The sequence below is a fragment of the Heloderma suspectum genome, chromosome 7, assembly GCF_057233095.1.
Source record: "Heloderma suspectum isolate Gila_16-S chromosome 7, 16-S_ref, whole genome shotgun sequence".
NCBI classification, from domain to species: domain Eukaryota; kingdom Metazoa; phylum Chordata; class Lepidosauria; order Squamata; family Helodermatidae; genus Heloderma; species Heloderma suspectum.
In genome coordinates this window covers 25,207,027-25,222,592 of record NC_139464.1, presented here as the reverse complement: position 1 = coordinate 25,222,592, position 15,566 = coordinate 25,207,027, and the positions used below count along the sequence as shown (strand labels likewise).

The window sequence follows — 15,566 nt, the reverse complement described above, 5'->3', positions numbered from 1 at the left end:
GGCGGGATGCCGTTATAAAGGCAGACGCCTATTGGTCCGAGGATGCGTGTGGGGGGAGGGATCGCCCCGTGCCTAACACGATTGGCAGGCTAGGTGGGGCGGGGCATAAAGGGCTACGGAGAGCTGAGGGGCCAAGGCGCGGTTCGCGAGGGGAAGGGAATGCAATGCAAGCGAAGCGTGTTGGGCATAGCGCGAGTGAATCGAGCGACGGGTGGCCGCGTGAGGAGGGAGGGGCTTGAAGCGCGCCGCCGGGAACGGGAGGCGGGGCTCGGTTTGTCTCGCGCCGCCGGGGGCGCGGGCGTGAGCGGTTCGCTGAGGTAAGGAGGAGCTGCCGCCGGAGCGTGAGGGGAGCCGCGGACGAGAAACCGAGCCTGCTTGGCACCGCCGCAGCTGACAGGCAGTGGCAGGGACTTAGGGGGTGATCCGGAGGTACGCTCGAACTGGGCCTGAGCGTGGTTGTGGTGGTGGTTGTGGTGGTGGTGGTGGGGGGGGCGGGGAGGAGGCAGGGGCTGCGGGAGACGGAGGCGGCGGCGCTTTCAGGTCGGGGGCCTGTGTCGTTGGCGACGGGGCGGGGGAGCGGCTTGGGTGGGGCCTGCCCGCTTGTCCGTCCGTCTGTCTGTCAGAGCTGGAGCCCGGCCATCCCCTGACCCAGGGCCTATCCGCTGCTCTGCGGAGGGGCTGGGCAGCGTTTAATCGACGGCCGGGGCGGGCAGGCCTCTCCAGTGCCAGATTCCAAGAAAAGGTGCTCTACGGACGCTTCTTTCTCCCCATCTCCTCCTCCTGACACTGGCCATGTCGGAGGCTGTCTCTGTCTTGCTCAGCGTCTTAGAATCCCGTGTCCTCTTCCGAGCCCCACCCGCTTGCCAGGCGCGATGGGGAGGTGGCTCTGAATGAACCCACCTGCGTGTTTTGCTCAGCCTTGTCTTAACAGCTAGTGAAATATTCGCCCTCTTGTTATAAAGTAGTGTGGATGTCTTGGCTTGTGTGCCCCGTTGTAGCCTAATTTTCCCCTCTCACGCGATGCTGCAGCCTTTTTACACGCCCTGGCAGCTAATGTTTATCTTTGGTAGATCCTTGAGAAATCTTGATATCCACTGGATCGCATAATCTTATAGAAATTTCTCTTGTTTGCCATTCTCAGCCCAGTGGCGTCAATTGTGAGCCTTGGGGTGGATCTAATTGTTGTATCTGTGATTGACAATTGGTGTAACAAGTTGCTTGCTTTTCATACCTTGGGAGGATTGATCATTCAAACCACCACAAGGGTGTCAAGCAAGCAGCTTGCTTGATGAATTTGACAGATGGAGTATCTAAGTAGGGTACTTGAAAAGTGTATAATCCGAAGAGATTTGAACAGTTTGGTTTTACTTGGGCTAATATAAATGCGAGCAGTATAGAGTATGCCTCCGTGTTGTCAACTACTTGGAATCATTTGTTGAAAGTTTCTAGGTTGCTCAAACAACATCTTGCTATTCTGCTAATTCATTAATGATGTGCCGAATGAAAAATGGTGTCTGTACAGCACATAACATTTTAAAAACTGCTTCTGTAATTTATGTTTATCTCTTCAGTGCTTAATCCAGGAAGAACTTATTCCAGAATAATATTTATGGAATCTTGCAAAAATTTAAATTATTTTTAAAATATTTAAATGATTTCTTGTTCTGATAGTTCTTCATAGTAGAAGAAACTATGGTGTCTGAAAGTCACCAGAGCCTGAAGTCCATAGGTGCACAAATGTCAGAGGTGTCTTAAAATTTTAACTTCTATATCCAGTAAAATAATATGAATGTGAGACTGGAGATTTGCATAATTATCCGTGATGTGGTGCAGGTTGCTGTGTTGCCGGAACCTGGTGTGGTGCACAGCAGGGATGGCTTCTTACCCATGCCACAGTCCCTACTATAAGCCATGGGTTGTGGCATGGGTAAGAAGCCACCTCCACCGCGCCAAGTTTGGATGATGTGGCAACCCACACTGCATTATGGTCATGGCACGTGTGGGGTGAGGAAAGAAGCCATGATGGCTTCTTTAACCCTGTGATTGTCTGAACCAGGTCAGTATTTCCCTTTTGCTGCTTATTATAGGGATTATTATACTTGTTGGCTAAGAGCCAGAGATGCCCAAGTGCTGTGTGTGCGCAGGGTGGGGTGCTTAAACATTCTTTCCAGCTATAGCCCCTTGCACCTCAAGGTAGGCTGTTTTTGAGGGACTTCATGGTGCTCCTCAGAATACTGGTGTTGCTGTTAAGTAGAGAGCTGAAGAGCCTTTCTGTCTGCTTAGAATGCCCGTGTGGTGCTTTGGTTCCTGAACCTTAAACTGGAAAGTGAGAGATGCTACGTTAATTGCATATTTTGCAGTTAACTGGTTCCACGTATACCAAGTAATACATTTATGGACATGAAACATGAAATTGTAATGTTTGAACACATTTTGGGGCTATGTAACTGATGTAGTATGAATACATGAAGCAAGGATGCTGACTATAGTTGACTATTGGAATATGAACATCAAAAAGCAAAAGTTCAGTAGCTTAGTACAATGGAGGGTATAACAGTATTATGGAAGCCATATACATTTTTGTCAGTAAAATAGGTTAGGAGCTCATTGCTTTCCCACGACTATCCAGTGAGCTTTGCAATCTTTTAGCTTCAGTGCACCGTGTGCAAACCTAACATGCTATCCCAGAGTCAGCTATTAGAAGCCCATGCCAAACCTGTCCCTGAATGGTGCTGCGTGATCTCCATCGCGGCCCATTCTCTCCTTCACCATCTGTGTTGCCTGAAATAGCTTGAAGAAATGAAAGTTGGGAGAAGAAGGGTAGGCAAGCCTTTTGCACCATTTTCTGAATGCACTTACAGCACTTCAGTGGCTTGTGTTTCTACTGATGAGTTTTGTGCCAGCCTAACATGCATTGTAGCAGTGTAATCCCACAGTGGAGTGGGAAAGATGTGGTACAGTCCCTATGTGAGAGGGGTCTTATTTCAGGTGAGCGTGTTCTAAGCAGTTTTCACATTGCTTGTGGTGGGAAGGCATTACCTAAAGGTCATTTAATGGGGTGAGGGTTTTTTCTGCTATCCATTGAGTTGGCTTGCTGGCAACACCAGGACTCTATTTGCTGTATTATACCAGATTCTTATACCAGTTAAAGTATATATTCATAGTACTGTGTTCATTTTTTACTGCAGAATTTACAGGTGGTAATGGCCCAGTTTGGATGCTACAGTAAGGAAAGAAAGTGTGTGTGCATGTGTGTGCGCGCGCATGCTATTCAGTCATTCCTCCTTGTCTAGTCTTGCCAGCAGGAGTGGCTGAACAAACCAAGAAGCCTCTGTCTGATTTGTTTAGTCTTGCATCAGAACAGGTATCCCTGTCTTATTAAGAGGAATAAGCCAGGGATCTGAGTTCAGACATAATGTTAAGTGAACTATGGGCATAGTCTTCCTACTTTGTTTAGCCACTCCTGTTGGCAGGAGGAGCCAAGCAGGGAACAACTGAGCAGTGTGCGCTAACACACTTGCTTGTTCCCAATAAGCTTACCATTATATCCAAACTGCCCCAGTGTTTTGTCTCTCTCTCCTTCTGACTATTGTGGGATTCAGGGGAGAGGTTCTGTATTTTGACAAATTCCTAAATAGTTTTTCATTATTAAAATTTTAAATACAGTAGCAAATGTTTCTTGTACTACGAGTAAGAGTGGGCAATCATAAGAGGTCAGCCAGTTAATTAGTGGTGGGGAAATGTCCAACATAATGTAGTTCGATAAAACTTGGTTGGCTGGCCTGGAGATCAACTGTAGACTTGGCAGCCATTTGTAGGACTACTCATAAACAGTTCTGCTCATTCCTGGAACTGGCCTTATGGATTCTTACTCATTGTGTGTATCTGTAAGGCAGCTAGGTGAGTTCATGGCACATCTCTTCAACTGCCAGCATCAGAATGCTGATTATCAGAGTCTGAATGTATTTCAGAAGTAGAATGAAACCTCTTGCCAGCCTTTATTGCTCGCTTAATCTGCACCCAAATAACAAGATTTTAAATAAGTAGGAGGAACTTCTTGAATTGCATATCCTTTTCTTACTTTGGGTTCATAAGGATCTTGCATATACATTGATGGGCTGCTACAGCATTTCTCAAACCACCTACTGCGTTTAGGAGGTAACTTTATTTGGTTCATATTTCTTTTAATATGATACTAGCGTTTTGGTGATGAAAAAAATAGATTTTCAGCTTGTTTTTTGTTATTTTTATTTATTTATTAAATTTCTTAATCACCCATCTGGCCTGTCACCCAAATATTTTTATTCATTGGACACTTCTATCCCACCTTCTATGAAAAAATCAAACTCAAGGCAGCTTACAATAAAAATATAAATCACAGAAGAATTAAACTAAATTAATAATAAAATGGCAGTATAAAATGGCTGTTTCAATTGAACTGCTTCTACAGTTTTGGTAGAGGCAGTACAATATTTGCTCAGTGGTGATGGCATAATTTCTTATTTTGTAACTTTATGTCAGAATGGTTGACGTAGCCATTGGTATGCTTCATCCTAAATGTTTGTGTAGTTTTAGGATTATACTATTCATGTGGTTTGTGTCTGCTAGGAATTGGTACCTTTCATGCACTGATAGCTGCTCCCCTCCTTGCTTTGATATTTTGTTACATTTTTGTCTGGTTGCAGCTTTGCATGAATGTGCTTTTAGACATATTCATCCATTACACAGCATAGACTTGACTTCTCCACCCACAGCAATCCATTTTTTAACTAGTGAGTAAGAAGCAAGAATTCCTCTGGAAAGAAGATTCAAGTGACAACTCCAGTTTGAATACGCCTTGGCTGATTGTGTTTAAGAACAAGCTGACAGTGGTAGCATTAAGCTAGTACTTTCGTGCAAATACTGAAGGCAAACAAATCCAAGGAGTTAGGAAAATCATGGTCCACATTTCTGGCATTATTAGTTATACTGAGTTTATGCACCTAACAACCTACAATGCTATAAGACTACCTTCCCCAACCTGGACCCTTCCATATGTTTTGGCTTTTAATTCTCAATTGCTATCAAGCTGCACCTGCTGAAGTTTTCTTTTCTACACAGCTGTTAAAGGTACAGAAGCCATGTCCTTTTTCAACTGGTCACCCTACTAAGCATCCAGCATCTGTGCTAGGCTTGGTAACTTTTCCTACGGAAAGACTATTTTTGACTTTGCTGTGATAAATACCAATTTTTATTAAGGTATTTGGGGAGTGTTACGTTGTGTTCTGTTCTTTTTTCTAAATCTGTTGAGATCCTTGTATTTCTGGCAATTGAAGCAGCAATTTGAAAATTACAGATTACAAAACTTTATGTACACTTCATAATGTAGGTATATTGACAATGTTGTGAACCAAGATATTGTACAAACATTGCTAGAGTTGCTATGTTTATCTTCCCAGAAGATGTTTCCCCCTTATGTATTTAGCTTTGTGAGTTCTAGGAAATAGGTGTGTATGCCCATGCTGCCTTAATATACGGAGCAGGCAGTTGAAAAGCTTGACAGTTTTGGCTTTTAATTCATTTTTTGCTCTGTAGCAGCTTTCTCATAACCCTTTCAAATAGATAGCTGTGGTGGCAAAGGTAAAAACAATGGATTGGATCTAGACTGAGTCATGTTTCGAGCAGATGCATTGAAATCAGTTGGACTTAAGTCATGACTGACTGGTCCATTGATTTCAGTAGAACCTAATTTACTTAAGCTGAAATTCTATACCCACTTACTAGAGAATAAACATTGTTGAACTTGTGACCGCTTAGACTTTTATAAAATTGCACCGTCAGTCTGAATCCAACACAGTGTGTTGTTAGCTAGGTTTGGAATTGTCCTTATTGCACTGGGTCATCTATACTGAATTGAGCTAATCCATTTAGGTAGGCTTCAGGATTTCATCCCTGTCATATTATGAACTTGTTTGTGGAGAGCCTGAATAATTGTTCCAAGTTTTGGGTAGACAAAAATATCTACCATTAAAAGGCATTGTATGGAACAGAAATAACCTTTCCTTATCTCATGTAAGAGTGATATTTTCACATTATTTGAGGACAGCAGATGGTATGACACCTCCCACTTTTTTCTGCTATTCTAGTCAAGATGTAATTCATTGTTACAGATTAAAAAAAATAAAACTACTTGTAAAATAGGGTTGCCAGATAACTTACCTGGAGATCTTGGCTTTCATTTTAAAATGCATTGAGATAACAGGAGGCTGTGTGGTTCCTAGGCCTCCTCTTGTTTCCCTATGTCTCTCCCCCCGCCCCACCCCATAGCATGCAGAACTTCAGTTTTACCCCACAGTATCCAGAGTATTGGCTAGGGGATCTTTGAGGAAATGGGCAGTTGACCCAGCAGCGTCATTGTTTCCTGCTTCCCATAAACACTTAAAGGGCATGCAGGGTCTACTTGAAGTTGTGAAAGATGTGGAGACCATAGTCAAGTTATATGTTGGATCTACCAAGAATAACTATTCATTTGAAGTTGGTGATGAAGCCATTTAGGCTTCAACTTATATTTCTCTTTCCAGTAGCTGATTATAGTTTTATCATTCCCCTCATTGAAGGCTAATTCCCCCCCAAACAGCAGAGTTAGTGTGCTCAATGTCCATGGAATGCTAACTTGAGAAAGAGAGGAGAAAAAAGTGTTGTGTTGTGGGGATGGGGGGATGAAATAGAGTATTATAGAAAAGCAGGATGGAGGAAGAGAGAGATATAAAAAGGATAGAGAATTCTTAAGTAGATAAGTCATTTACTGATCCATTTAAGTGTCCCCGGGGTAAATAATGACAGCTGCCCATAGACATCAATGGAGAATTCCAAGATTTTAATATGGCAAGGATTGGGCACAAATATGTTCACACTCTTTCGGTAAAATGATGTTCAAAGGGTAGCATCAGATAAAAGATTTCCTGCTCCTTTTAACTCTGTTCTTAGTATGAAACATAGTGGTTAAAAAACCCGCTAATTTAATTTTCAAAGGAATGTGGTTCATTGTCCCTGATACTGCTGACAAGAAGGGGCTGTGGTTGGGGGAAGAATGGCTTCTGACAGCCCTGCAGTATAATTCACACTGAATTATATGGATCAGACTCAGAGTGGTTTGCAAAAAACCTGCAGTGTTGTCCAGAGGTATTGCAAGTTGGGGATTGGGCTGAAGCTGAGAGTAGTTTACAACAACTCTGCAGTGTTGTCCATTGCTCTGTATCCCAACATTGCAAGTTCGGCTGAGGTTAGTATAAAGCAGCTCTGCAGTATAGCTCACTGTTATAAACCTAATCAGGTTGGAGAGTTATTGTGTGAGAAAGTAGCTTACAGCAGCCCTTCAGTGTTGTCCATTGTTGATAGTGCAGGTCACGGGTAGGGCTGAATCTGATTTGAATTTCCAGCCAAAATTCTCAAATAACACCAAAGGTCAATATACTTGCATTATGCACCTTAGAACTCTTCGAAGGTTAAACCAAGCACTCGCATGCAAAAGCATCATATTCCATTGGTTGCTCTTTTTAATGTTCAAAAACATACACATTGTAGATGAAATAAGATCCAGGTTAGGTCAAAGACTTGTGTGCTTGGTATTAACTTGCCTTTTCCCCCAATACCCTCAGCCACAGATTTGGAACACTCACACCAGGAATATACAGAACCTTTTGTTGCAGATTCCCCCAGTTGTCTTTTACTATATAAGTGCATAGTTCTATTCTAACTCTGTTAACTGTATATGCTGTAGGTGACAGTGCACTCAACTCCATTCCTTTCCTCCCAGTCATCAGTTCTTCTGACCCTGGGATGAATGTTTTCTAAGTCTTGACATCTTAAACAGCTTTGATTGTCTGCATGAAACCAGTTTGTCCACACCCGCAAACATCTTTTTTTTTTGAATTCCTTTAACACAGGCATGGAACTCAAATGGGTTGGAGGGCCAGACTCCCTGTTAAGCAAATACCCAGGGCTGTACACAATTCCGTATTGAAAAATATCTGTTTTAATAGAGGGGGAAAGGTAGTATTAAGACTGAAATACCCCTTGCAATCCAATACCAGTATTCTACTTTTCTACATCTTGCCTGCCAAAATCCATTCACCAGTACAATAATGGTTGCTAAGTGCACTCCCCTTCCACCAGAGTATCTCCTGCACCTCCTAGCTGTCCATAATCTGATTCCCCTTTCCGTGTCCTCCTACTTTCCCTCAAAAACCCTCTTGCAAAACCAAAATAGCTGTCCCCATATCCTACCAGCCTAAATGTATGTTGCCATACCTCCTCCACAGGCATTCCATTCTACACCCTTCCCTGACTTGCTGACAGGTTGCAAATTCTAAACTTTCCACACTCCTTTTCACATTAACTGCTAATTTAAGGGAGAAGCTGATACTGAGACATGCACTTGCAACCATTGGCACTTGTAACCCTTTTTCCTGCTAAGGACATTGCTAACCTTGCCTTTCATTTGATGCAATAACCAGTGCCGTATTGGTGCTGTGGACCACACTGGGAATCCAGAACGTCTAGGAAGGCTCCGGGCATTATGTCTGACAGTCCTGCCCTAGGATAAATTTATCCCACTTAAAGTTAATATCATAACTTTAGCTTTGATGCCTGTGTGTGTAGAAAGAGCATGCTGTTCATCTTCTTTTACCATATGAGATTGTCGTGTATGCAAGCGTGATGCACAAGTGGTTGCACAACTGGGTATGCAAACATGATGTGGAGCTGGGTGCACAGTGAGTTGCATAAGAGTGATGCACATCCACTTGTGTAACCGTGTTTGTGCATACATCAGTTTCTTCTCTTCTGCATAATTCAAAACCTAATTTCCACTAGCACAGCATCATTTGCGCTAGTGGAATAATACCATTGCATGCTGCCCTATGGCTGCAATCCTGTGCACCCATGTTTGGGAGCAAGTACCATTGAATCAAGGATTTACTTTTGAGTAAACATGCATAAAATTGGTGTCTTTAAGTGTCAAAGGGCTGGTAGTTACTTGATAACATAGCATATCTCCATCAAACTGAAAGTAAATATCCATGCTGTTAGTCACCCTTTTTTGTAATTTGAGACCTGAACATGCTGCAGAGCTTAAGTAGTTGGAGGGCATAGAATATGTTCCAGTGGAGAGAGCTTGTGATCCAGACAAGGCTCTAGTCTCATTATAGAAAGGTGAGATGCAGCAGAGCCTTGACTCAATCGCACCCAAGTGCTCTGTCTGGACTGTAGAGTCAGGTCTGCTCCTTGGTATACCACAGAACTGCGGAAATGAAGCAGGTTAGACGTTGGCTAGAACACAAATGGTGTAACACTCGAAGTGAAGATGACCAAGCATGCTCTAGGTCACATAACTGTGCCTACCATGGGGTGGTGTGGGCAGCAAAGAAGGCTTATTTTGTTGCCTTCATTGTGTCCTTGAGTAGCTGTCCAATGGAACTCTTTTGGGTAGTTTGGAAGTTGCGCTCTCTCTCTCTCTCTCTCTCTGATGAACGGATGACAAAATTGCTTGTCTCTGCGGCAAACTTCATGCTGTTTTTAGCGCAGCTCCAGTAGAGGTGTCTGATGCCAACATTTGCCCAATTTCATGGGATCAATTTCAGTTGTTTCAGCCTGATGATGCAGACAAAGTGCTTATAGCAATATAGCTACTCACTTGCCTCCTTGATCCTTGCCCTTCCTTGCTAATAATCGCTAGCTGCACGTGTGACTGGGTGGGTCCAGGGAGTGGAAAATGCATTTGTACGTGAAGGGGTGATTCCTGCTGCCCTTAAGGAAGCAGCAGTGCAGCCACTCCTGAAGAAACCCGCTCTGGAGCTAATGGTATTTGACAACTTCCGCCCAGTTGTGAATATCCATTTCTTGGGAAAGTACTCAAGAGGCTTGTGGTGGGGCAGCTGCTAGCATTCTTAGAGGATACTGATTATCTAGACCTGTTTCAGTCTGAGTTTTGGCTTGGTTATGAAACTGAATCAGCATGTTGGATGACTTTTGCTGAGAGAGGGACGGGGCCTTTTGCTCACAATTTTTAAAAGTCTGTTGCACTGTTTTATGTCACTTTTATTTCAGTGTGATCTTCACACCTATGCCACTCTGGAAACTTTTATTTTAAATGTGAGTGCATAGGGAGTAGTATGACAAAAGTCACAGGGCACAGAAGTGAGAGAGATTCAGGTCAAGAGGGGCAATAGTAGATAGGCTTGTAAGTGGGGTATAAGGAGGGAGGTAAGTTAGAGAGCTATAAAATAAGTTTAGCAGAGGCATTTGAACTGATGCATAGTTGAGAGGAGAGGTAAATATGAAATATGAAGTACTAGAGAAATATTTTACATTTTACACGTTTAAATGCTTATAAACTCGCATAATTTTAAAAGGACTGGGGGAAAACAGGGAATGTGAACTGAAGAAATGAGAATTTCATATCTTTGTTTCTGTTACAGATAATTGGCACCAAGAAGCAATGACTTCAGAAATGAATTCTTGGACCTACTATAAACAGTGATTGGCCTTAGGTTGACTAGTAATCATCGTCAAGAAACCTCACAGGAACTCCTCCTTACCTAGTTGCATTGGATCACAAATCCAATCATGTATGGAAGTGCTCGGTCAGTTGGCAAAATTGAGCCAAGCAGCCAGAGTCCTGGGCGTTCACCAAGGCTGCCACGATCACCACGGCTGGGCCATCGTCGAACCAACAGCACAGGAGGCAGCTCTGGAAGTAGTACTGGGGGTGGCAGTGGCAAAACACTTTCAATGGAAAATATCCAATCCTTAAATGCTGCCTATGCCACTTCAGGCCCTATGTACCTAAGTGACCATGAGAGTGTAGGTGCAGACACACCAAAAAGCACCATGACTCTTGGCCGATCTGGTGGGCGTCTACCTTATGGTGTTCGGATGACTGCTATGGGCAGCAGCCCCAACATAGCCAGTAGTGGGGTTGCCAGTGATACTATTGCATTTGGAGAGCATCATCTTCCTCCTGTGAGCATGGCATCCACAGTGCCTCATTCACTTCGCCAGGCTAGGGATAATACTATCATGGACCTGCAAACACAGCTCAAGGAAGTGTTGCGGGAAAATGATCTATTGCGAAAGGATGTAGAAGTGAAAGAAAGCAAACTTAGTTCCTCCATGAACAGTATCAAGACATTCTGGAGTCCTGAACTGAAGAAGGAAAGAGCCCTGAGGAAAGATGAAGCATCCAAAATAACTATTTGGAAAGAACAGTATCGAGTTGTACAGGAAGAAAACCAGGTTAGTAACCTAAAGACTTCAGCAGAGTCTGTGTGCCTGTGCACACGTGTGAATGAGTGAGTGCGAGTGTTTGAGAGAGAACTCTGTAAAAGTGTATGTGTGTGTAGGAGGGGGAATACAGTTGCTTTAATGAATGGAATTGAGATAACTTTCATTATTGGTATGAGATTCCATTTTGACTTTAAGGCAAATTCTGATTAGTTGATCCAATCCCAGTGGCTTAAGTAGCATTCTACAATATGGTAAGAAGGCTTCTCAGTCTCAGCTGTTGTATCTACCCTACATAAATGGCATAGGAGAACAATGAAGTGGGAAAAACATCCAGTCCTTTTCCATCAACTTACTGTCTCAACCCCATCCAGTCTAAAGGTATTCCTAGACCTGTTTGGGCCAGTGTTCACTGCACATGTTAAGGTCACTGTAAGAAAGTCAGCAGAAGGTTTATATTTTTGTAACTTCAAAATTCTTGGATGTATTGGCTGCTTGGCAATAGTTACCCACTTACTCAGCAAACCTTCTTGAAAGTTTGCTGTCAAATTTTTGTGTGACACATGGCTAACTATTTAGAGCAGGGGTAGAAAACATGCAGCCCACAGGCCGTATTCAGCCCCTGCTGCCCCACTGAATTCAGGGCAACCCCCCCATAGGAAAAAAAAATGAGATCTGTAGTTGCTATGGAGCACCAAAAGGGTCAAATTTATCTTGCAAGTAAGGTAAATTTAGCACTTTTGGTGCTCCATAGCAACTACAGATGCCATTTCCCCTAAATTTCTTGTCCATCCCTGATTTAGAAGCCTACAAAAATATGAATATTATAAAGAAAATTATAAGAAATTATTCACCTCTCAAAGTACTGTAACCTGGCTAAATCCAATTAAATCAGTTGGCAGCTCCAGGAAAGATTTTTGGAAAACAATATGTAACTAGCTTAGAGAGCAATCCTATGGCCCCTAGACAGAGTCTGGGGGGCCATAAGAGAGTTTGGATTCCTGGATCCGAGGTTGGAGTCAGGGCTCCTCCCTCATACCCAGGAGTCTGAGTTCCTCTCTCCCTCAAAGCCAGCATGGAGAGAACTGTGCCAGCTGCCTCTCTGAGTTCACAAAGGCAGCCTCGGGGGGAAGGGAAAGGTGGGGGAGGGGACTGCTTATGCTGTATCCCCAGTCCTCCCCATCTCCTTCCCTCCCCAAAAATGCTTGTCTAGCTAAAATGCAGAGTGGGGGAGCACAGAGGAGATGACTGCTTCTGCCATTCCTGCTGGTCTGCTTTGGATGGCCCTAAGCCTTCAAATTCAGAAGCTTAGGGCCATCCCCATGGGATTGTACCCTTAGTTACATAATTTGTTGCCACTGGTTATTCTGGTTCCACTATAGTACAAAGGGCTTCTAAAAGAACTAGACAAATTAATATTTGATAAGTTTATGAAAGGGCTGTTGGCCATGATCAGTGCTGGCCCTTGGTTTTTAAGGGCCCTCGGACAAGCACCCTCAATGAGCCCCCTCACTCAGTAAGTCGAACTGTTCATCACTTTCACCCGCTGCTATTGCTCCTCATTTTCTTTCTCATCACTGCTACCACAAGCTTGCTTGATAGGCAGAGAACCAGTGAGCAAGTAGGCAGAGGCATCTGCTGCTGCTTTTACCGCCACAGTTGGTTGTCTGGGCCAGAGCAACAGGCAGGTGAACAAGCAGGTTGTAGTGATGAAGAGGAGGAGCAAGTCCAGGGTGCTGTTGTCATTGGGCCCCTGCTGGGGTGTGGGCCTTTGGCAGGTGCCCAACCATGCCTACCCTTGATGCTGGCCCTAGCCATGATAGTTAAAAATAGAACTTCCATATGCAGAGGCAGTATGCCAGAAAAGCAGGTGCTGGGGGCAAACAAGATGGCTATCAACAGCACATCTTGCTTGTGAATGACTTGGAGGAAGGTGTCTACCATTGTCGGAGACAAGAGTGCTACACTGAATTAGATGGGCTTTTCATCTAATCCAAGAAGATAACTCATGTTATTTTCAAGTAACTAAGAGCGCAATTCTGTGCTTGTTTAGAAAAAAGTTGTACAACTCCCAGCATTCCCCAGCCAGCATGATACTTAGATGTGGCTGGCTGGAGAATGCTGGGAGTTGTAGGACTTTCTTTCTGTCTAAACATACATAGGATTGTGCCATAAGGTGTGTATCTTTCAACTACTGCTTTCACGTTTCTTAGGGCATGTGTAGGGGAAAGTAATGGAAGTGTGCCTTGAGGGATTACGTTTTGGGGGGCAGGGTGACTAAGTAATAGCAATTTGTAAAGTCTTTATACTATCTATTATCCAAGGTATTGTCACCACCTCTGAACATGGGTTACGTTGTGGTATACCCCAGTGGAAGCTGTAGGTATGAGCAGTTGCTCAGTTCTGTCCTCATCTTGATTCAGTGACCTCAACAGCTGCAGAAGTAGAACTCCTAGGACTTTACTTAGGATATTGCTCCAATGCATGAAGACAGGATTATGCAGTCACTGCACCTCCCTCTTGCAAACCCCTTCTTACCCTCCAGCAGCTATAAAGCAAAAGAAGAGTTCTACATTGGGGATAAATGAAGGGAGGAAGAGGTATGGTTTAGCTGCTAAGGAAGGTAACTATATAGAAATGAAATAGAACCATGGAATCATAGAATAGTAGGGTTGAAAGGGGCCTATAAGACCATCGAGCCCAACCCCATGCTCAATGCAGGAATCTAAGTCAAAGCATCCCTGACAAGTAGCTGTCCAGCTTCATCTTGAATGCCTCCAGTGTGGGAGAGCCCACTACCTCTAGGTCATTGGTTCCATTGTTGTATTGCTCTAACAGTCAGGATGTTTTTCCTGATGTTCAGCCAGAATCTGGCTTCCTGTAACTTGAGCCCATTATTCCGTGTCCTGCATTCTGTGATGATCAAGAAGAGATCCTGGCCTTCTTCTCTGACATCCTTTCAAGTACTTGAAGAGCACTATCGTATTTCCCCTCAGTCTTCTCTTCTCAAGGCTAAACATGCCCAGTTCTTTCAGTCTCTTCTCATAGGGCTTTGTTTCCTGTCTGCTGATCATCTTCGTTGCCCTCCTCTGAATCCTCTCCAGTTTGTCCACATCCTTCTTAAAGTGTGGCGCTCAGAACTGGACACATTACTCAAGATGAGGCCTAACCAGTGCTGAGTAGAGGGGAACTAGTACTTCCTGGGATTTGGAAGCTATGCTTCTATTAATTCAGCCCCAAATAGCATTTGCCTTTTTTGCAGCCACATCACATAGTTGGCTCATACTCAGCTTGTGATAAACAACAATTCCAGGATCCTTCTTGCTTGTAGTATTGTTGAGCCAAGTATCCCTCATCTTGTAACTGTGCATTTGGTTTCCTTTTCCTAGGTGCAGAACTTGGCATTTATCCCTATTAAATTTCATTCTGTTTTCTGCCCAGCACTCCAGCCTGTCAAGATCACTTTGAATTTTGCTTCTGTCTCCCAGGGTATTAGCTGTCTTGCCCAATTTTGTGTCGTCTGAAAATCTGATCAGCATTCCCTGCACCTCCTCCTCCGGGTCATTAATACAAATGTTGAAGAGCACTCGGCCCAGGTCTGAGCCCCGCAGTACCCCACTCATTACCTCTCCCCAGTTTGAGAAGATCCCATTGATAAGCACTCTTTGAATCCGATTCTGTAGCCAACTGTGGATCCACCTGATAGTTGTTTCATCTAGGCCACTTTTAGCTATTTTGCTAATCATGGGGTACTATGTTGAAAGCTTTGCTGAAGTTGAGGTATATTATGTCCACAGTATTCCCATAGTCCACAAGGGCAGTTACCTGATAAAAAAATTGAGATCAGATTAGTCTGGCAAGATTTGTTCTTGACCAATCCATGTTGTCTTTGAGTAATCACTGCATTGTTTTCAAGGTGCTTCCAGATGGATTGCTTTATAATCTGTACCAGAATTTTCCCAGAGATTGATGTCAGACTGACTGGTCTGTAGTTCCCAGGTTCCTCCTTTTTGCCCTTTTTGAAGATAGGGACAACATTAGCCCTCCAGTCATCTGGCACTTCACCCATCCTCAATGATCTCTCAAAAATAATAGACAGCGGTTCTGAGAGTTCTTCTGCCAGTTCCTTTATTACTCTAGGATGCAGTTCATCTGGCCCTGGAGATTTGAACTCATTCAAAGTAATTAGGTGTTCCTTGACCATATGCCTATCGATCTCAAGCTGCAATCTTGCCCCTTCAGCCTGTACTTCGCCTTTGTCGGGGGGTCATATACTCTCTTTCGGGAGAAGAGGTGCCCTTTTG

The 15,566-nt window shown here is 43.7% G+C and overlaps 1 protein-coding gene across 10 annotated transcripts in view; it reads left to right on the top strand.

The window, feature by feature from the left end:
• The first annotated feature begins 117 nt into the window (after positions 1-117).
• The window catches only part of ERC1 (ELKS/RAB6-interacting/CAST family member 1), a 274,951-nt gene continuing 259,502 nt past the window's right edge, over positions 118-15,566 (top strand). For 7 of the 10 annotated variants that reach the window (XR_014784243.1, XM_084809327.1, XM_084809325.1 and 4 more), the window contains exons 1-2: positions 127-429; positions 10,458-11,274. Coding sequence is in view for 8 of the 10 variants with exons in the window: in XM_084809327.1 (XP_084665453.1) it covers positions 10,606-11,274 (669 nt within the window). In the remaining 2 variants the exon portion in view is untranslated. Of the gene's footprint in view, positions 430-1,572; positions 9,841-10,457; positions 11,275-15,566 lie in introns of those variants that run through there. The other 3 variants (XM_084809321.1, XM_084809326.1, XM_084809323.1) reach the window with 3 other exon arrangements.